Source organism: Pseudophryne corroboree, chromosome 8, assembly GCF_028390025.1.
Source record: "Pseudophryne corroboree isolate aPseCor3 chromosome 8, aPseCor3.hap2, whole genome shotgun sequence".
Taxonomy (NCBI): Eukaryota; Metazoa; Chordata; class Amphibia; order Anura; family Myobatrachidae; genus Pseudophryne; species Pseudophryne corroboree.
The window spans coordinates 67,599,635-67,622,563 of record NC_086451.1 but is presented as its reverse complement, the minus strand read 5'-3'; the positions used below and the strand labels follow the sequence as shown (position 1 = coordinate 67,622,563).

At 48.5% G+C, this 22,929-nt stretch overlaps 1 protein-coding gene across 1 annotated transcript; it reads right to left on the bottom strand.

Moving 5' to 3' along the window:
• Window positions 1–938: 938 nt before the first annotated feature.
• Window positions 939–13,335, bottom strand: LOC134948539 (E3 ubiquitin-protein ligase RNF43-like). Its single transcript, XM_063936584.1, has 2 exons — window positions 13,064–13,335; window positions 939–9,102 (listed from the first exon to the last, which is right to left on the bottom strand). The coding sequence occupies exons 1-2, from the start codon at window positions 13,128–13,130 to the stop codon at window positions 8,357–8,359; spliced, it is 813 nt and encodes a 270-aa protein (XP_063792654.1). The 5' UTR covers window positions 13,131–13,335; the 3' UTR covers window positions 939–8,356.
• Window positions 13,336–22,929: the final 9,594 nt, after the last annotated feature.

The window sequence follows — 22,929 nt, the reverse complement described above, 5'->3', positions numbered from 1 at the left end:
CTCCCTATACCCCACAGATAAAATGCAGCTCCTCATACTCACCTACAAAGCCCTTACCCACTCTTCTCCCTACAGATCCCTTCTCAGCTCACCTTACACTCCCACCCACTTGTCTCTGCCAATGACCCCTCCTCTGCTTCCCCTGATCAGCTCTTGCCACTGGCATCTTCAGGATTTCTCCCCCTTTGTGTCCTCTCCTCCTGCAGAAAGTCAGCTGTTGCTGCTGTAGTAGAGCTCTCTCCTCCCCTTCTATTATCTAGTATATTAGTAATGAGATGTGCTAGTCTGTAACCATGTTACATGTATAACCCCTATGGACATTGCTGTGCAGCTCTGGCATGCTATATAATACCCCTTTTCCACTAGTAGCACGGGTCGCAGCCGCGTCACCTGACATGGCTGCGACCCGTGCTGCAGCCCCCTTTCAGACAGTGCTCCCCGCATATTGCCGGGTTGGTGACGCTGCTAGTGACACGGCAGGGGCGGAGCTGGGAGATCACATGATCTCCCAGCGCTGCCCTCCCATACACTGTGAATGGGAGCCGTGTCGCCTCGACACGGCTCCCGTTCACACTAGACAGCTAGCCGGGTTGAACACGTGTTCAGCCCGGCTAGCTACCCGGGTAGGATTCCCGGATCACTTGATCCAGGAATTTGCAGGGGGACCCTTTTCCATTACGGAAAAACACGGGTAAATGCGTGCCCCCGCGCATTTACCCATGTTTTAAGGAGCTAGTGGAAAAGGGGTATAAGTAAGCTGCCTACTGGCTTCCAGTCCTCAGACACATCCCCTCTTACCCCTGATAACATACACACAGCTACAGCATTGGGGGCAGTAAGGGTTCTAATTACCCTCCTAACGGCTGAGGATTGCCCTGTGTATGCATCAGTGATAACCAACATAAACCTTATATAAATTAACGACACGGAGACATGAATTTGGCAGAAACTGTTATCTATTTATTTAAATGAGCTTTAAAGGCGTAAACTTAAAGCCATAAACCTAGCCGAGCAGAAGACATGAGCGGGCAGCTATGCCATCCTTGCGCCTATCGCCCAGCAAACCTATAAGGGATGGAAAGAACCAGAGAAAATGATCAAACTGACACGTAAAATAGAAACAGTTCTGTTGGAAACATAATGAAATGAGGATCTGCCAAAAAGAAAAAAAAAAATAGCATGGAAATTCCATGTAAACGAGCTTCAGGCCAATCGAAGCAACATATAGATACAATAGGATAGGAGGTAAAACAAATAAATGGGGGGGGGGGGGGTCACACAAGTAAACTCGGCTAGAGGTAAAACTTAAAACCTGCTGAGGGACATATAATTAAAATCCAATTAGCCAAATCAAGTATAATTAAGCCGAATTAAGTCCGTCAGTCCAGGTAAAAAATTGTTAAATCCCTCTAGACTCCCACTGCCAACAGTGGCGAGTAGCTAATCCCCGAGTAGGGAGGACAGGGGGAGACGTACAAGACCAACAAACAGCGCAACAAGTCCTGCATGCGCCTAAACGCTGCTAAGCCCTGCGCAAACTATCTAAACCCGCCGGAGCTTAGCCGCGCCTAACAGCCTCTTGTCTAGCATACTTAGCAGAACGCTTCTATACCCTGACCGCGCTAGTAGCAGAAGGTGACAGCGAAGAGGAGGAAGATCTATCGTCATCGTCTGATTCCCCCGGTGCCTCATCTCAGAGCCAGATAAAGGCTACGGGGGTCTGGGGAACTCAAGTCAAGGGGGCGCCCTGAGGACTATGGTCGACTATTTGCGATCCAACTGCAAGAATTACTAAAAGGAAGTGGGCAAATCCGCAGGGCCTCTCCTGCGCATGCACCCACATTTCCTGCGCGCTCCAGCAGAAAATGAGAACACCTCTGCATGTCAATCAGGCAGAGGCATTCGTGGGCATGGAGGGTGGACGTTCATTGGGCAGCAACGTTACAATTCCTAGCTGGAAACGGAGCATTGCGGGTGCACGGCGGCGTGAATGGAGTGCGGCAGTGGCGTGGTCGGGATGGCTGCATGATGTCACACACAGCCGCTGCAATCACAAAAGTGTTGGCGGCCTGCGCCGGCAGGAGGCTACCCATTATTTGCAATCAAGCAGAAATTGCTGTGCAATCGCAAATTCTGCTTGCTCAAGGGGGGAGGGGGGTGGCGGTGGCAGTCAGCATGCCGGGTGGTCTTGCCCTGCGATGGGCAGCTGTCAGCATGCGATCACAAGGATTGCAAATTCTGCATCTTAGCAGACTTTGCAATCCTAACTGATATAGGCCCAATATATATATAATATGCATGTGTTCATATACATATATACAAACACACACCATACATACATGCATTCACACAGCACACACACACACACACACACACACACACACACCATACTTGCATATACACAACATACATACATGCACAGCATACCTACAAACACACATATCATGAATACACTCACATATAGCATACACACACACACACACACACACACACACACACAGTATGCATCCAAACACACACAGCATACATACATACATACATACATACATATATATATATATATATATATACATACACACAGTATACCTACACATACACAGCATACATACACACAGCATACATACTCATACAGCATACATACACACACATATATTATGCATACATACATACATACACACACACAACCATACATACATACATACATACATACATACATAAATACATAGACAGCATACCTACAAACACACATAGCACGCACACACACATATACACACAGCATATACCTACACACACACACACACACACACCATACATACATACATACATACATACATACACACCGCATACCTACAAATACACACACACACGCATACACACGCAAAATACAAAATTAACCAAATAAGTAAGAGGAGAGTCACTGCCGGAGTCCATATGAGCTGAGCTGCTACTGCACATGCTCAGTAGCTCCCGGCCTCAGCTGTGTGGGTGCAATGTATCCAATGCAGAGAGCTCTGCCGATCAGAGCTCTCTGTGAGGAGCAGCCAGGCAGGTGCTCTGATTGTGCATGGGGGCGGCCCCGACCGCTGCAGAGATGGAGACAAGGTTGTCTCCATCTCTGAAAAACAAATTGGTCCAACACAGGGGCCCCTGAGAGGCTATGGGGCCCGGGGTAACGTATCCCCTGGGCCCTCCCTTAATCTGGCTGTGCCTCACCTGTAGTCTCAGGCGGACCAGCCACCGATGCCTCCGTCGAGAAAACAGCTTCATCTTCTCTCAGCTCTTCATTAAATTCTGAAAAAGTTAAAGCCACCCCCGAAGCTGAAGCCACAGAGGTGAGCAAAAAGGGAGGAGAAACCACAGCAGGCACCCTAGTATACTCTGCTGTAGCCAATCAGCTCAGGTTGCGTCATAGGCCCTGCCCCTGTCTGACATCAGAGGCCGGGCAGGAGCTGAAGAATACAATAAACAATTCCTCCTATGGCGCTGCACAATGAAGCAGCACGAGATAGTACAAAATAGCTCACCAACCTATAACAACATATGGAAAAGAAAAAGGGTACAATCTCACTTGCACTTAAAATGTCCCAAACTTTTGTTGATCCTCAATGTGGTGATTTCACAATAGAGTCAAACGATGTAATGTCCGATGGTAATCACATAGAAACAAGAAAATCACACATTAGTGTAATACTGCAAATAAACACAGCTCCACCAGTCAGTGATACAAGGAAGGGAAGAGTGTGTGGAAGGTCCCAATCCAATTATAAATCTCTCATTCCTTTACGTCGACACCCAAAGTGGTGATAGATGCAAACTTGAGCAGATTTTTACATGTACGCTTACTTGTAACAAATAGATGCAACGCACATAAAGGCCCTCATTCCGAGTTGTTCGCTCGGTATTTTTTTTCGCATCGCAGTGAAAATCCGCTTAGTACGCATGCGCAATGTTCGCACTGCGACTGCGCCAAGTAACTTTACTATGAAGAAAGTATTTTTACTCACGGCTTTTTCATCGCTCCGGCGATCGTAATGTGATTGACAGGAAATGGGTGTTACTGGGCGGAAACACGGCGTTTCAGGGGCGTGTGGCTGAAAACGCTACCGTTTCCGGAAAAAACGCAGGAGTGGCCGGGGAAACGGTGGGAGTGCCTGGCCGAACGCTGGGTGTGTTTGTGACGTCAACCAGGAACGACAAGCACTGAACTGATCGCACAGGCAGAGTAAGTCTGGAGCTACTCTGAAACTGCTAAGTAGTTAGTAATCGCAATATTGCGAATACATCGGTCGCAATTTTAAGAAGCTAAGATTCACTCCCAGTAGGCGGCGGCTTAGCGTGTGTAACTCTGCTAAATTCGCCTTGCGACCGATCAACTCGGAATGAGGGCCAAAGGTTTCTTTGGACTTCTGTAGTCCCAATGGCTGGATAATGATAGAGACTGATGTCTCAAATAACATATATATGGAACCAGAAAGAACCGTATTCTAATCCAAAAGTATTTATTAGAAATGATAAATACATAAAATTGGACAAGACAACTGTACCATAATGATTTTATATACAATCCACTGGAAGATGTAACCCGGGTATCAATACGCAGTGGGTTCAGAAATATGGATTTTGGTTGTCAGACCAATATAAAACACTGTTTCTACACATTTCTACGCTGTGCAGCGTCTTTATCAAGATGACAACAGTGTTAAAAGCACCGATGTCTGATAGCAGTTTGTTTTATGAAACCCCCTGTAGGATTGACAGGACCTTTGGAAGGCGCAACACTTTGGGGGGGTGCCCAGCATTTCTGGAGATGCTGGGCTGCCCCTGCTGGGACCAAAGAAGACGGATGCCATGGAAGAAAGAAGAAGGGATCGCAGCGGCCGGAGAGTGAAGAGGATGCTGCGGGAGCAGTTCCTGAGGCCGCGGAAGAGGCCTGAATATGCTGCTATCAAGAAAGAAGTTCATCAGCGCCGCCTGAACGCAGAGAAGGGGCGGCGGCCAAAGACAGTGTAGGTAGGCCCTCAGTGAGACACGCAAGTCACCCCCTTCCCCACTATACCACCAGATTTTGGGCATTAGGCCCTTGGGGTCAAATCAGACACTAGTCCTGTGACGCACTATGCGGGCCCTTTGGCCCAGGGTGCAGAGGTCGAGCACTAGGCCTGTTGACCAGTTCAGGCTTAGGCCTGTGGGCATGTCAGAGGGCACTAGGCCCTATCAGTTAAGTGTGGCCCCCATAGGTGTATATGGTAACTCTGGGCATTAGGCCTAGGTCATCCAAACTGCCCCATGGTAGGCAGATACTAGGCCCATGGCTAAAAGTCAGGCTTTAGACCTTTGGCCAGTTAAGGGGTACTAGGCCCTATTAGTTTGCGTGCCCACAAGTAGGCAGGCCCATAGGGCTGAACCGCATATAAGGAGTGACGCTGGGCACTTGGCCCAGGTCACCAGAAAAGACACTGTAAAGGGGAGGAGTTGGCAGTTCCTGAGGCTGTGGAAGTGGCCTGAATGCGCTGCCATCAAGAAAGAAGACCTCCAGCGCCAGCTGACCATGGAGAAGGGGCGGCAGCCAAAGACAGAAGTTGAGGATCGGGCATCGCCTCTCCAACAGGGTAGGTAGGCCAACACTGAGGCGCGCAAGTCAACCCCTTCACCACTAGACCATCAGATTTCAGGCATTAGGCCCCTGGGGTCAAATCAGACACTAGGCCTGTGGCGCACTAGGCGGGCCCTTTGGTTCAGGGCGCAGATATCGCGCACTAGGCCTGTGGCTCAGTTCACGCTTAGGCCTGTGGTCAGAGGGCACTAGGCCCTATCAGTTAAGTGTGGCCCCTGTAGGTGTATAAGGTGACTCTGGGCATTAGGCCCAGTTCACCCAACCTGCCCCATGGTAGGCAGGCACTAGGCGCATGGCTAAAACTCAGGCCTTAGGCCTGTGGCCAGTTAAGGCGTACTAGGCCCTATTTAGATTGAGTGCCCACAAGTAGGCAGACCCATAGGCCTGAGCCGCATATAAGGAGTGATGCTGGGCACTTGGCCCAGGTCACCGTAAGAGACATTGTAAAGGGGAGGAGTTGGCATGAAAAAGGGGAGGAGTCAGGAGAAATAATTACCGCCCCCTAAAAGTAAAGTCTAGATCTGCCCCTGCATCGTGGCCAAGATGAGTGGATGGAGGCCAGCCCTGCCACTGCATGTAGAGACAGCCCAGCCCATCTCACAGCCAAGCAGCGCTGATCTGACCTGGACCTGGACACAGAAGTGTTGTAGGACCTGGACACAGAAGTACTGTAAGTAAACTTTTGAATGACGTTGCCTGCAGCCACTTCATTGCTTTTCTCTATTGCCTCCCCAAGCACCCACTATCTCCATGCCACCCTCTCCCTACCACTCAGTATCACCCTGTCACCCACATTCATCCTGTCATACTCTCCCTGTTACTGTCACCCTCTCCGTCACCCAGTATCTCCATGCCACTTTCTCACTGTCACTGTCACCCTCTCCCTGATACTATCGCCCTGTCACCCTGTCACTGTCACCCACTATCTTAATACTACCTTCTCCCTGCCACTCACTATCACCCTGTCACTGTCACTCTCTCCCTGTCACCAATTATCTCCATGCCACTCTCTCCCTTTCACCAATTATCTACATGCCACCCTTTCCCTGTCACTATCACCCTGTCACCCTTTCCCTGACACTCCCTATCACCCTGTCTCCCTCTCCCTGACACTCCCTATCACCCTGTCACCCTCTCCCTGACACTCCCTATCACCCTGTCACCCTCTCCCTGCCACTCACCATCACCCTGTCAATCTCTCCCTGCCACTCACCATCACCCTGTCACCCTCTCCCTGCCACTCACCATCACCCTGTCACCCTCTCCCTGCCACTCACTATCACCCTGTCACCCTCTCCCTGCCACTCACCATCACCCTGTCACCCTCTCCCTGCCACTCACCATCACCCTGTCACCCTCTCCCTGCCACTCACTATCACCCTGTCACTATCACCCTGTCACCCTCTCCCTGTCTCTTACTATCTCCCTGTTACCAACTGTCTCCTTCTCACCCACTACCTCCCTGTCACCCTCTCCATGTCAATTTCTCTCTGTCACCCTCTGCCTTTTGCTATAACCATCCCACCGCCTCTCCATCACCATCTACCTCTCCTTGTCTCCCTCTGCATTCCTTTGTCACCCTATGCTTCTCCCCATCACCCTCTGCCTTCCCCATCACCCTTTGATTTCCAATGTCTCCCTCTACCTCTATCCGTCACCCACAGCCTCTCCCCGCTGTCACCCACTGCATCTCCCGTAGGGCGGAGGAGGGGGGCCCAGAGCATATTTTTGCACATGGGCCCACCACTCTCAAGTTCTGCCACTGATGTCGGACCCATCTTTTTGGTGTAAAGAGGCCTGAGGGTTACTCGGATGACCGATGCTCATGCAGATGGTACAATGCTTAGAACAGCAGCGGATCAGAGAAGACATCAGCTGATGTCTGATTGTACAAGACGCCTCCTTGGCCATTATATATTTTCATTCAGCAGCTGCCTTCATAGACGCAGCTACTGTATGATCTGCATCCATCTCTGAATCAGGCCCTGGTGGATTCTGGGCGCATGGCATCTATGCTATACAGAGCAGGGGTGAGAGTGCTCCCCCTAACTCCCCACCCTGGAACAGTGTGCCCCATGGGTGGGACAGCCAGACAGTTCCCGAAAAGTGGGACTATCCTGTCCAAAGCAGGATGGCTGTGGGCTATGCATAGGATTCCCCCAGTGCCACACATAAGATGGCCACTGGCTGATAGGGACACAGTGGGCCTGATTCATATGTGGATGGAGGAGCTATCGCACTGCTTACATGGAAGCAGGCCGAGTGACCCAAGGAGTCACGGAAGTCAGCCACCTTATCTACTATGAAGGGGCCAGGATATCTCCAACCTCAGACGGAGCTCTTAACCGCATCCCTCCCCAACAACGGCGGCGACACAAATCCATTTAGGGAAACTGAGGCTGTTACCGCCCGTTCCCCGTCCTCACGCAGCATCAGACCGTCAATCACTGATAATCTAATACCGTAGTATGACCAACGCCATAGACCTGTACTGCACATGCATGGGTCCGGCACATGTGCAAGGTACCGAACATCAGTACTTGACTGCATGTTCCGCTACAGCGTCGAGACCTAAATCAGGCCCAGTGTGGTGATGGAGTCTGTGGATATGTCCAGCCTAGGCCACAGGAGGGTGGTAGGAGTACAGGAGATATAGTAGTCGGCTGATGGAACTGGACAGTGGAGGAGATGGTACGGAATGGAGAGAAGATGGGGATTTAGATGTTCCTCTTCTCGCCGTACTCAGCGGATCAGGCACACGGCCGGCCTCAGGATGCACTCTCTGCGGCACAGAGGACAGCTGAGATTTGTTGCAAACCACCGTAAGATGCAGCTTGGATGATACCTGTGGCTGCAGGACAGGACGATCACTCGCTCCCCTTCTTCGTACTCCATCAGACAGATAGCACACGATTGTGCTGCTTCATCCTCTGCAACGGTGGTCATTTGGAATCCGTAGATCTCTTCCACCATGGCCAGGAGATTCTGCTGGTCAATCTCGATCATCATGGCCAGGAGATTCTGCTCGTCAATCTCGATCATCATGGGCAGGAGATTCTGCTGGTCAATCTCGATCATCATGGCCAGGAGATTCTGCTCGTCAATCTCGATCATCATGGGCAGGAGATTCTGCTCGTCAATCTCGATCATCATGGCCAGGAGATTCTGCTCGTCAATCTCGATCATCATGGCGGAGAGATTCTGCCCGTCGATCTCAATCACCATGGCTGGAAGATTCTGCTCATTCTCAGCTGGTTGCTGGGAGCTTGGACCAGGGCGAGGATCTGGGCTTGGTCTGTCCGTTGTTGCTACCGGAGGAGTAGGAAGAGGAGAGCGGCTTCGATGTCTGTGCTCCCTCCGAGGTCTCTGTAGCCGAGGAGATGTTTCTCCGCTTGATGGATGTTCCCGGGTGTTCTGACGAGTTCTTCTTACACCTCTGCGTCGCTCAGACCGCAGCCTCTCCTCAAACACGGTCTGCGATGACTCATCTGAAAAGATATACCTTTATATTGTAGCCATAATAATTACCTATAGATAACATGGACCAATCAATTGTTGATCAATAATTTGAGTTACATCAATAATAATACAAATATAATATTATTTTGGTATATCATTGGTAGTGTTACACTGTAAGAGGCTGTCAGAATAAGAGTCGTTTCATTTATTGTAGTTAGAAGAGAGTGTTGGTAGTGGTACAGGTGGGAAGGGAGAAGGAAGCTGGCATGACAAATCATTAAGAAAGTGATCAAATATCAGACCTAAGCAAGGGGGGTGGACTTCTGTATGCCGATTGTCGGGATCCTGGTGCACAGTATACCGGCGCCGGAATCCTGACACCCAGCATACCGACAACTATTCTCCCTCGTGGGGGTCCACGACCCCCCTGGAGGGAGAATAAAATAGTGTGGCACGCGTAGCACGCCACCGTGCCCGCAGCGAGTCCGCAAGGGGCTCCTTTGCGCTCGCCACGCTGTCGGTATGCCGGCGGTCGGGCTCCCGGCACCGTTATGCTGGTCGCCGGGAGCCCGAGCACCGGCATACCATACTACACCCAGCAGGGGATATAGTGGAGGAGGCTTCGTTTTGACAAACCCGAGGTGCCCAAATATATGCAAACTGGTTGGGGTGCTCAGGCAGGACGCTAGAAATGTATTCCAGGTGTAGATTTTCCAAATAAGGATGAGTAGAGCAGAGAAGGGAGGCAGCGCTGGATGATTCTAATGAGCAGTAACAGTACAATTAGCTGCATTTAGCTGCATGAGTGAGTACTGCTGTGTGTGTCTGCTGCGGAGTAGGGTATGGTAATACCAGTGACTGTAACATTCAGACAGTCAGTCGCTGACCAGAACCCTGTGATTCTCAGACAGAACCACCATAAGTATCACAAGGAGCTCCTATAACATCTATGAGTGGTTGGAGGGAAAATAAATGAATGGCACCAGAGGAACGAGTGCAGCTCAGAGTGGAGATTGGGCTAGATGTGAGGGTGCATTATTTGGGGTAGAATAGGTGGGAGGGTAATAAAGAGATGGGAATAAGGGTGTCAGGGCTGTGGGAGAGTCTGGTCTACCTCCTGCTTGCTTGCACCTCATGTCATCTGTCTGTCGCCCCTTCCTACTAGATTGTAAGCTCCTCAGAGCAGTGCCCTCTTTCCTCTTGTTGTCAAAACCCTCTCCTACTCAGCAACCATCTTTACTGGCTTTTTCTCCTGCTGGTAAAGGCTCATCTCTATCTATGGCCACCAGCTCCTAGTAGTGCGCTGATCACTCACTCACTACTTACATCTGAGCTGTATTATGTATGAGAATTGTGGTGCTCTTTGTTGCCTGTACTCTATGTTTGTTATTTATTTACTGTAATGTTACATTTTGTCTCCCTGTACTGTCCTTTGTACAGCGCTGCAAAACACTTGTGGCGGCTTATAAATAAAAAACAATAATAATGATAATAATAATAGCCTTTAAGGAACTCTCTAAGTGGGAAGCGGAAAAGGAAAAACACTTTAAAAAAAAAAAAACATCTAAAAAACTGAACTAGTCTTTAAATGAAAACATGATGAGGACTGAGCTTTAATGGTTCAGGTCTGTGTTTCTTATACTTGATCCTCAGCACCCGTAACAGGTCATGTTTTCCAGACCTCCTATGTCTACCAAGACTGTGTCAGTCAGCAATGAATGCGCTGCAACTTTTGTAATGTGACAGATGCAGCGAGTGATGAGCCCACCTGTGCCCCAGCTAGGGGGTCTGCAGCACGTGACCTGTCAGCGGTCCTGAGGGCTGAGTATGAGAAACCCCTTACATCATACAATGACTTGGTGATTTTGTGAGCTCGGAGACACCATGTTACTTTGGGCCAAGCTGGCTGTGTCCATCTCTGTTCAGCTGCTGGACCCAGAGCTCAGCTGTCAGCTCCTATTTCTCCCTCTGCATTACTTCCCCATCACTGCGTCCCTCCTCGCTAGTCTGCACCCATGACCTGCTTTATTCCCTGCGCCAGCGCACTCTCAGGCCTACATAAGCAGAATCACCTCACACCCACAATTCATCCGGGCATGTCTATCTCACCCTGTATCTTCTCATGGCTGCTGGTGACATCTCACCCAACCCTGGACCCCGTACACTCCCCACTATCTGCTCACACTCCTCTTTCCACCCCAAAACTTTCCATCCAGCTCATGCATGTAATCCCTCCAACCTGACCCACATATCTCCCATACTCTGTATAGTACATAAACCATAGACCTCAGATTCACATTACAGTTTCCAGATCATAGACTGTTGGTTGATAAAATTGGTTGGTAAAATGAAAAATGTATTGAGATAATTTGCGAGGGGGGCACCGAGATTTTTCTGCCTTGGGGCCTCCATAGAGTTTAATCCTGCACCACTCACACCCGTCCATGATCTATTTAATCCCTCACACCCCATTGCCAGTTTATTTTGACACTCAGAGCACTTTGCAGACTGCGTCACCTCCCCCTATTGGTCCAGCAACTGAAGAGAGATGTCAGCTCAATAGATCCTACACCAGTGCGTTATTATGAGCTGTACCTATAAGTGCCGGATGGTTTGTATATATATATATGAGAATAAGAGAGTGTGAGGCAGGGCATAGAGATAATGTGTACAGTACTTCAGCTATCACAAAACTAAAAAATAATAATTCACAGATTCAATGATTCCCCCCATTTAACCACTTAACTGGCACAGTCAGATCACATGTGACCCCATCCCCCCCCCCCCCCCCCAATCTCACCTCCCCCCCCCCCCCCCCCCACACTGTGTCCGCCAGTTTGTGACTAGGATATCCGGGTCTGGAGATGAGCATAATATCATATTTCAAAAATACTTTTGAAACTATATTACTAAAAAAAAGTAAGAAAAATAATGTTATGAATGATTTTAAAGGGAAAAATAATTAGTTAAGTGGTTAAAGATTCCCCAATCCACCAGTCTGCCCCCATACATTACAGATATTGTTTAGTGACTGCAGATCATTTTCAGCAAATACAGATCTGCTGAATCTGAAAAGGCTCATCATGTTACTAGTAACGGTCTGCAAATCTGCTGATTGTTACCATACACTAGCGATCTACAGCTTTAATTAATCTGAAATTCAACATGTACAAAAACCTAATTTACCAATCACTGGTCAGAATTTGTGATCCCTATATATTGTAGATTTTGTTTACACAATGATCTGCAAAATGCCAAATTGCCCTAATTTATTACTGATGCATGGAGGCCACATCTCCAACTGCCCCCGCATGGTACACAGGGTAACATAGCATGGGGGGATATTTATCAGTACTTCGGGAGAGATAAAGTAGCAGCCAATCAGCTTCTAACAGTCATCATTCAAATCCAGCCTGTAACATGGTTGATTGGCTGGTACTTTATCTCTATCCACTATATCACTTTAAGTCTAAGGCTTGGTATATCTCCCCCCTGACTGTAAAATGACAGTTAGTAGCTGATTGGTTGGTACATTGGGGTCTATGTATAAAGCCTGAGATAAAGTGGATGGCGATAAAGTACCAGTGAATCAGCTCCTAACTGACATGTTATAAGCTGTGTTGTAGAAATGACAGCTGGTTGGTTGGTATTTTATCTCCATTCACTTTATCTCTCTCCAAGCCTTAAATACATAGACCTTTTATCTCTCTCCGAGCTTTCATGAATCTCCCACAAAGTGTAAGGCAGGACATATAACTAATGTGCAGCTAACTCCAACTGCCGCCCACATGCCACACAGGGTGAGAGGACACAGCAGAGATTTATCACAGCTTGGAGAAAGGGAATGTGGGGAGAGATAAAGTACCAGCCAGTCAGCTCCTGTCATTTTAATGACCGTTGGAAGCTGATCGCTTGGTACTTCATCTCTCTCCAATCTTTGATAAATCTGCCCCTTAGATTGAAATCACTGCCCCAAAATATCTCACTTACCATGATCTCCTTGACGGCTCCATGTTCGCTGGTCCTCCAGGAGCCGTCTCAGCTCTCTCCGGCTCATCTCCAGATGTTAAATAAATCCACCAAATAGAAAAAATTAAATAAAAAAAATGTTCAGGAAAAGCACAGATTTTATTGTGTTCTGAACAACAAGATAATCGCTGGAAGTATAACACTAGCTGCAAAGCACACTAGCTCGCTCTTCCAAGGCAAGACTATAGTATCAGCCACCAGAGCTTCAACTGTCAACTGCCACTGATGCTGCTGTGCACTGGGCTCTTATACCTGTCCATAGACAAATGGCCGACCAGCAGTCAGGCGGCCATATTTCTTACTGGCATGGAGAAAACCAGCTACTGAGTATATGTATTATCATGAAATTTGCTGCTGACTAGCTTACACAATGGCCCTCATTCCGAGTTGTTCGCTCGCAAGGCGATTTTAGCAGTATTGCACACGCTAAGCCGCCGCCTACTGGGAGTGAATCTTAGCTTCTTAAAATTGCGAACGAAAGATTCGCAATATTGCGATTACACATCTCGTAGCAGTTTCAGAGTAGCTTCAGACTTACTCGGCATCTGCGATCAGTTCAGTGCTTGTCGTTCCTGGTTTGACGTCACAAACACACCCAGCGTTCGCCCAGACACTCCTCCGTTTCTCCAGCCACTCCCGCGTTTTTTCCGGAAACTGTAGCGTTTTTTCCCACACGCCCATAAAACGGCCTGTTTCCGCCCAGTAACACCCATTTCCTGTCAATCACACTACGATCGCCTGAGCAAAGAAAAAGCCGTGAGTAAAAATCCAAACTTCATAGCAAATTTACTTGGCGCAGTCGCAGTGCGGACATTGCGCATGCGCACTAAGCGGAAAAACGCTGCGATGCGAAGAAATTTTCCGAGCGAACGACTCGGAATGACCTCCAATATTTCTTCAAACTTTCCAATGAACCCCACTCACTACCCCATAAGCACAGTCCCCTGTTCGGTCACAGATTGGGACTGTTTGGGTGTAATAGTGACAGTGGGCTGGTATGTCTCATGGTAAATTCTTCTCAATTCCAAATCATTACTCTACAGTCTGCAACATACTAATACATTGGCCCCAATTGATAATGTAATAATTTCCATATTATTTCTTATCTGCAGCCTTACTTATCAATCCTATGGCCATGGCCAGGAGACTGATTACAGCCGCTAGAACTATCCTCAGCAGGAGCTGCGGAACTGCGCTTCTTCCAGATTCTAACAAAATGTGTCTGGGTGACAGTAGCGGATCTTGCCACGGGCAAGCAGGACTTTTGCCCGGGGCGCCGCACCAGGGCAAGATCCGCTTCTGCTGTGCTGCCCGCTGCCCCCCGCTCTCCCCCGCTGTGAAGGGAAACTAGACGTGTACGTGTCTAGTTTCCCTTCGTGGAGAGGTCCTTTACTGTGCGGTGCGCGATGACGTCATCGCGCACCGCACATCATTTCAGTCTGTACAGGGGGCGTAAATGACCACGCCCCCTGTACGAAGCCACGCCCCCTATCGTCACCCGGGTCGCACAGAGCCCCAGAACCGGCCCTGCTTGGTGACAGTCACGACATAGCTCCGTCATGGTGAAACACATTGAATGTTATCCGTTGGTAAGCTGTTCAGTTCAGATAAGGGGGTAAATTTACTAAGCTCCCGATTTTGACCGAGATGACGTTTTTTCATCAAAGTGTCATCTCGGTCATTTACTAAGCACTAATCACGGCAGTGATGAGGGCATTCTAATTTTTTGCAAGTTCAGGTAAAAAATTACGAATGAATACACCATCGGTCAAAACGCGGCTGTTTAAGTATGAATCTCGGTCATTTACTAAGAAGTGCAAAGCAAAAAAACACAAAACACTGCCGTGAAAAATTACAACTCGTAAAAAAGTGCTAAAAAAAAACAGACCTGTTTTTATTTTTCGTAATTTGATAGGCATGCACGGATCCATGAGATCCGTGCATGTATATCAGTGGGAAGGGGTGGGAAAGTGCTTTTTTTTCATAAAAAAATTGCGTGGGGTCCCCCCTCCTAAGCATAACCAGCCTCGGGCTCTTTGAGCCGATCCTGGTTGCAGAAATATGGGGAAAAAAATGACAGGGGTTCCCCCATATTTAAGCAACCAGCATCGGGCTCTGCGCCTGGTCCTGGTCCCAAAAATACGGGGGACAAAAAGAGTAGGGGTCCCCCGTATTTTTAAAACCAGCACCGGGCTCCACTAGCTGGACAGATAATGCCACAGCCGGGGGTCACTTTTATACAGCGCCCTGCGGCCGTGGCATCAAAAATCCAAATAGTCACCCCTGGCCGGGGTACCCTGGGGGAGTGGGGACCCCTTCAATCAAGGGGTCCCCCCCCCCCAGCCACCCAAGGGCCAGGGGTGAAGCCCGAGGCTGTCCCCCCCCCCATCCAATGGGCTGCGGATGGGAGGGCTGATAGCCTTTGTTGTAAAAGAAAAGATATTGTTTTTAGTAGCAGTACTACAAGTCCCAGCAAGCCTCCCCCGCATGCTGGTACTTGGAGAACCACAAGTACCAGCATGCGGCGGAAAAACGGGCCCGCTGGTACCTGTAGTACTACCACTAAAAAAATACCCAAAAAAAGACAAGACACACACACCGTGAAAGTATAATTTTATTACTTACATACACACATACATACATACTTACCTATGGCCCCACGCAGGTCGGTCCTCTTGTCCAGTAGAATCCAAGGGTACCTGTTGAATAAATTATACTCACGAGATCCAGGGGTCCAGGCTCCTCGGCAAATCCAGGGTTAATCCACGTACTTGCCAAAAATAAAAAAACGGTGTCCCGACCACGAACTGAAAGGGGCCCCATGTTTGCACATGGGTCACCTTTCCCCGAATGCAAGAAACCCAGTTTGCCTTCTGGCTAAGTGGGTTTCTTCAGCCAATCAGGGAGCGCCACGTTGTAGCACTCTCCTGATCAGCTGTGTGCTCCTGTCTTCACTGACAGGCAGCACACGGCAGTGTTACAATGTAGCGCCTATGCGCTACATTGTAACCAATGATGGGAACTTTCTGCTCAGCGGTGACGTCACTTTAGGTCAACCGCAGGGCAGAAAGTTCCCAGCATTGGTTACAATGGAGCGCATAGGCGCTACATTGTAACACTGCCGTGTGCTGCCTGTCAGTGAAGACAGGAGCACACAGCTGATCAGGAGAGTGCTACAACGTGGCACTTCCTGATTGGCTGAAGAAACCCACTTAGACATCAGTCAGAGTGGGTTTCTGGCATTCGTGGAAAGGAGTCCCATGTGAAAACATGGGGCCCCTTTCAGTTCGTGGCTCGGCTTTCCGTTTTCTTATTTTATGCAAGTACGTGGATTACCCCTGGATTTCCCGAGGAGCCTGGACCCCTGGATCTCGTGAGTATAATTTCTTCAACAGGTACCCCTTGGATTCTACTGGAGAAGAGGACCGACCTGCGTGGGAACATAAGGTAAGTATGTATGTATGTGTGTATGTATGTAATAAAATTATACTTTCACGGTGTGTGTGTCTTGTCTTTTTTTGGGTATTTTTTTAGTAGTAGTACTACAGGTACCAGCGGGCCCGTTTTTCCGTCGCATGCTGGTACTTGTGGTTCTCCAAGTACCAGCATGCGGGGGAGGCTTGCTGGGCCTTGTAGTACTGCTACTAAAAACAATATCTTTTCTTTTACAACAAAGGCTATCAGCCTCCCCATCCGCAGCCCATTGGATGGGGGGGGGACAGCCTCGGGCTTCACCCCTGGCCCTTGGGTGGCTGGGGGGGGGGACCCCTTGATTGAAGGGGTCCCCACTCCCCCAGGGTACCCCGGCCAGGGGTGACTAGTTGGATTTTTGATGCCACGGCCGCAGGGCACTATATAAAAGTGACCCCCGGCTGTGGCATTATCTGTCCAGCTAGTGGAGCCCGGTGCTGGTTTTAAAAATACGGGGGACCCCTACTCTTTTTGTCCCCCGTATTTTTGGGACCAGGACCAGGCGCAGAGCCCGATGCTGGTTGCTTAAATATGGGGGAACCCCTGTCATTTTTTTCCCCATATTTCTGCAACCAGGATCGGCTCAAAGAGCCCGAGGCTGGTTATGCTTAGGAGGGGGGACCCCACGCATTTTCTTTTGGGATTTTACATTGTTTAATTAAAAAAAAAAAAAATAAGAACCCCAGCACGGATCACACAGATCCGGCCGAGATTGATTGTAAAAAAAAACGGCAGTGTTTTGCTAATCACTGCCGTAAAAATAGGTTAAAAAAAACGAATGACATCGACATCGGAAGAAAAGAAAAACCCGAATACGACAGCTTAGTAAATCCATCGTAATCAATTCAAAAAGTTGCAGTTTTACACTGTCGATGTCATTCGTGATTGAACTTTGACCTTTTTTCGGAAATTACGAATCTTAGTAAATTTACCCCAATATCTTTTATTTTACAACAAAGGCTATCAGCCCTCCCATCCGCAGCCCTTTGGATGGGGGGGGACAGCCTCGGGCTTCACCCCTGGCCCTTGGGTGGCTGGGGGGGGGGACCCCTTGATTGAAGGGGTCCCCACTCCCCCAGGGTACCCCGGCCAGGGGTGACTAGTTGGATTTTTGATGCCACGGCCGCAGGGCACTATATAAAAGTGACCCCCGGCTGTGGCATTATCTGTCCAGCTAGTGGAGCCCGGTGCTGGTTTTAAAAATACGGGGGACCCCTACTCTTTTTGTCCCCCGTATTTTTGGGACCAGGACCAGGCGCAGAGCCCGATGCTGGTTGCTTAAATATGGGGGAACCCCTGTCATTTTTTTCCCCATATTTCTGCAACCAGGATCGGCTCAAAGAGCCCGAGGCTGGTTATGCTTAGGAGGGGGGACCCCACGCATTTTTTTTTTAAATTTTACATTGTTTAATTTAAAAAAAAAAAAAAGGAACCCCAGCACGGATCACACAGATCCGGCCGAGATTGATTGTAAAAAAAAACGGCAGTGTTTTGCTAATCACTGCCGTAAAAATAGGTAAAAAAACACGAATGACATCGACATCGGAAGAAAAGAAAAACCCGAATACGACAGCTTAGTAAATCCATCGTAATCAATTCAAAAAGTTGCAGTTTTACACTGTCGATGTCATTCGTGATTGAACTTTGACCTATTTTCGGAAATTACGAATGTTAGTAAATGTACCCCAAGGTATCTAACTTTTATTCAGTGTATGTGAAATATTGTATGTTTTTAGTGATATATTTGTAAGCAGGAATACACTGTGTTCTTGTTTATATTTAATTCCATTTATGATATGGAGCCTTAACTAAAAAGGCAGAAATTCCTGGTATTGGGACTACTTAGGGAAAAAGTAGCAAGTGCACTATCTCACCCTGTAACCAGAGGCATTTAGCATATTCCTGGCCAGGGCTATGAGCTTACCCACCGCACCTGAACCCCTGTAGTTAGTGTTAGGGACTTACCCAATGAGAGGCTACCTAGGTGCGGTGGATAATCTCATATCTCTGGCCAGGAATGTGCTAAATGCCTCTGGTTATTACAGGGTGAGCTAGTGTGAGATAATGCACCTGCTACTTTTTCCCTCTGTACATTGTATTAAGGGGCCATTCCGAGTTGTTCGCTCGCTAGCTGTTTTAAGCAGCTGTGCAAACGCTAAGCCGCCGCCCTCTGGGAGTGTATCTTCGCTTAGCAGAAGTGCGAACGAAAGGATCGCAGAGCGACTACAAAACAAAATTGTGCAGTTTCTGAGTAGCTCCAGACCTACTCCTAGCTTGCGATCACTTCAGACTGTTTAGTTCCGGATTTGACGTCACAAACACGCCCTGCGTTCGCCCAGCCACGCCTGCGTTTTTCCGGACACGCCTGCGTTTTTTCAATCACTCCATGAAAATGGTCAGTTGACACATAGAAACGCTCACTTCCTGTCAATCACTCTGCGGCCAGAACTGCGACTGAAAAGCTTCGCTAGACCTTGTGTGAAACTACTTTGGCTGTTGTGAAAGTATGTCGCGCGTGCGCATTGCGCCACATACGCATGCGCAGAAGTGCCTTTTTTTGCTGCAGCGCAGTGAACATTTTCAGCTAGCGATCAACTGGGAATGACCCCCTAAGTCTCAAGCAGAGTAGCACCTCATTACCTTATTATGGTGTGCATATTAGGGCCCCCTTCTCGCTATTGGGACTACTTATGAAGTCCTATTGGATATCAGTGAAGCTCTATTTTCTCATATTTTCGTAACGGGTTTATTTTTATATACTTAGCACATTTGGTGTTTTCACGTGTTACTGCACTACGGGGCGCCTTGGTGTGAATTCTGATGATTAGCTTGGCCATCCTATATGTGTGGATTGTCCTATGCACATAACGATATCCGGTTGATAGATAGACCGTATCTAGTTAGACAGTCAATAGATAGACACCATATGTTACACAGACATTAGGTCGACAGGGTCAAAAGGTAGACAGTACAAAAGGTCGACATGAAAATGGTCAACATAAAAAAGATAGACAAATGTTTTTTCTCTTACGTCCTAGAGGATGCTGGGGACCACATTAGTACCATGGGGTATAGACGGGTCCACCAGGAGCCATTGGCACTTTAAGAGTTTGAGAGTGTGGGCTGGCTCCTCCCTCTATACCCCTCCTACCAGACTCCATTTAGAAAATGTGCCCGGAGGAGCCGGTCACAGCTAGGGGAGCTCTACAGAACTTTTCTAGTAAAGTTTATTTTTAGAGTTTATTTTTTTACAGGAGGCTGTTGGCAACAGCCTGCCTGCAGCGAGGGACTAAGAGGGGGAACAATGTTTGCCCTGCGGGGTTTGAGCCACTGTCTCCGCTGACTGGACACTGAGCTCCAGAGGGGTCGGATCGTTCTACGCTACAGGGGCATGTCGCCAACCCCTTACAGAGCTGAAGAGTGGTGAGTAAGACACCAACCCCCCTAGCAAGCGGGGGGCTGGTGTGAAGATGGCGGCAATGGGCAAAGAGCACAGTATTAACTGCGCTCCTTGGAGGCTCAGAGGCACATGGTGCGGCGCTGTGAGGGGCTCTCTGGGCCAGCGCTTACCCCCACACTGGTCCAGAAGTCTGTCGGGGTCCGCGGATCTCAGCCAGCACATTTTACCTCAGGCCAGTATAATCCTTGAAGAGCGGGAAGACAGTGCCATTGAGGGGGCGGAGCTTGTACTCAGATCGGACCCAGCAGCGTTCCAGCACCATTTTCCTGCCTGCACAGCGCTGAGAGGAAGAACAGGTCCCTCCACAGCAACTCCAGCTTTCTGTACACGGTACCAGGGGGTTGTAGAAGGGAGGGGAGGCTGTAAAATTACTGTATATCCTATTAAGGGGCACAGTCAGCGCTGACAAGGGGTCTCCCTTTACTAAAAGCGCTGTGTGTGGGTTGGTTCCAATCTCTGTGTCTCTCTTGCCATTCTTGGGGGGGAAACTCTGTCTGCCCCCACATGTGTTTGTGTGTGTGGAGTGTTTGGTGGTCTCCTTTAGCTATGTCCAGGGACACTGTGTCATATGCTGCAGAGGATTTATCCTTCCAGGATGAGCCCATTCCATGTAATCAGTATAGCACTGGTTTAGCACAGATACCTGCAAGGGAACCAGAGTGGTTTTCCTCTATCAAATCATGGATTTCTCATATTTCTGACAGGGTTACAAGTAATGAATCTGCAACCCAGGTATTACAGTGCTCTATGGCAGTATGGCCGGTTTCAGGACACCCCGCTATGTACCACCACAAACGTGCGCTTGTGCATGTCACATAAGATGACACGGATACCAATTCTGACACCGCAGACGGTGATGGGGATGTGTTGCGGGGGTCCGCATCTCTTGCAAAGGGGGTGCAATTGTTGATAGAGGCTATCAGGGATGTGTTGAATGTTAATGATACCACACCTGAGCAGGTTTACGAGGCTATTTTCACTGAAAATAAAAAAGCATCGCTAACCTTCCCTGCGTCAAAGGAATTGAATGCTATATTTGAAAAGGCATGGGTAAACCCTGAGAAAAAATTCCAGGCCCCTAAAAGGGTGCTAATGACGTTTCCTTTCCCTGAGGAGGATAGGAAAAAAGGGGAAAACCCGCTGATTGTTTACGCATCTGTGTCCAGACTCTCAAAGAAGGTGGTTTTAGCTGTTGCGGGATCTACCGCCTTAAAGGAGCCACACTTAAATCAATGTACACTGCTTCAGGGGCCATATTACGTCCCACTGTTGCTACTGCATAGATTGCGAAGGCTATAGTAAAGTGGTCGCCTACCTTACTTGAGGATTTGGATACGATGGAAAGGGATGACGTTGCTTTATATTTGCACAACATACTGTATATGATTCAGCAGGTTTTATGGTAGAATCCATGAAAGACCTGGGTTCCATGGCTGCGGGAATATCTTCCATGTCTGTTTTAGCTTGTCGGGGACTGTGGCTGCGCCAGTGGTCGGCCGACGCGGAATCCAGGAAAAGTGTGGAGGCCTTACCTTATACAGGTCAGGCTCTCTTTGGGGAAGCTCTAGATGCGTTGATATCCACGGCTACAGCTGGTAAGTGTCCGTTTCTTCCCTCAGCAGCACCTACTCCGAAGAAGTCCTTCTTTTCACCTGCAATGCTGTACTTTCGGCCTAACAGGCCTAGAAAGGCCAGAGCGTCCAATACCTTCTGTAGGGGAGGTCGAGTAAAGTCCAAGAAACCTGCAGCTGCAGGTTTCCAGGAACAAAAGCCTGCTTCAGGTATGCCAAAGTCTCCGCATGACGGTGGACCGCACGGCCTGGAGATGGGGCCAGTGGGAGCCAGACTCAGACATTTCAGTCACGTCTGTGTATCATCCGGCCTGGATCCCTGGGTGATAGATATTGTATCCCAGGGATACAGACTGGAATTTCAAAGTCTCCCTCCTCATCGCTTTTTCAAATCAGGCTTGCCCACTCTGTTGGCAGACAGCTCTGTACTACAAGACGCTGTCCAAAAACTGGTGGAGGCACAGGTCATTATACCAGTACCTCCTCACATGCAGAACAAAGGTTATTATTCGAACCTTTTCATTGTACCGAAACCAGATTGTTCGGTCAGGCCCATTCTGAACCTAAAATCATTGAACCCCTTTCTAAAGGAGTTCAAGTTCAAGATGGAGTCTCTCAGGGCGGTGATATCAGGTCTGGAAGAGGGGGAATTCCTGGTATCCCTGGATATCAAGGATGCGTACCTCCACGTTCCGATCTGGCTGCTGCATCAGGCTTATCTCCGTTTCACATTGCTGGACTGTCATTTCCAGTTCCAGGCCCTGCCATTCGGCCTTTCCACAGCACCAAGGGTGTTTACCAAGGTGATGGCAGAAATTATGATTCTCCTCCGCAAACAGGATGTGAACATCATTCCATATCTGGATGATCTGCTGATAAAGGCATCGTCCAAGGAGAAGCTGCTGACATCCATTGTTCTCACAACACGCCTCCTCAGGAGTCATGGTTGGATTCTGAACCTTCCAAAGTCACATTTGGAACCAACCCCGAGGTTGTCCTTTCTGGGAATGATCCTGGACATGGAAGTGCAAAAGGTGTTTCTTCCGCAGGTAAAGGCGTTGGTGATACAAACTATGGTCCGGGATGACCAACAAATTGTGTGCGCTTGATGTGCTAACAATTGATTGTTTGTATGTAAGCTAAAATAGATCAAATGTGTTTGGATTCATTGAATAATTGAGAAACTTGCTTTTAATAAAAAAACTTTACTGGGTTCATATATAATTAAATAACAATTTAATGGTAACAATTAACTGTACAATATAATAAAATAAAATGGTAATAAAGGACACAGAGCTGGATATCTAAAGTCCATTCTGGAGCAG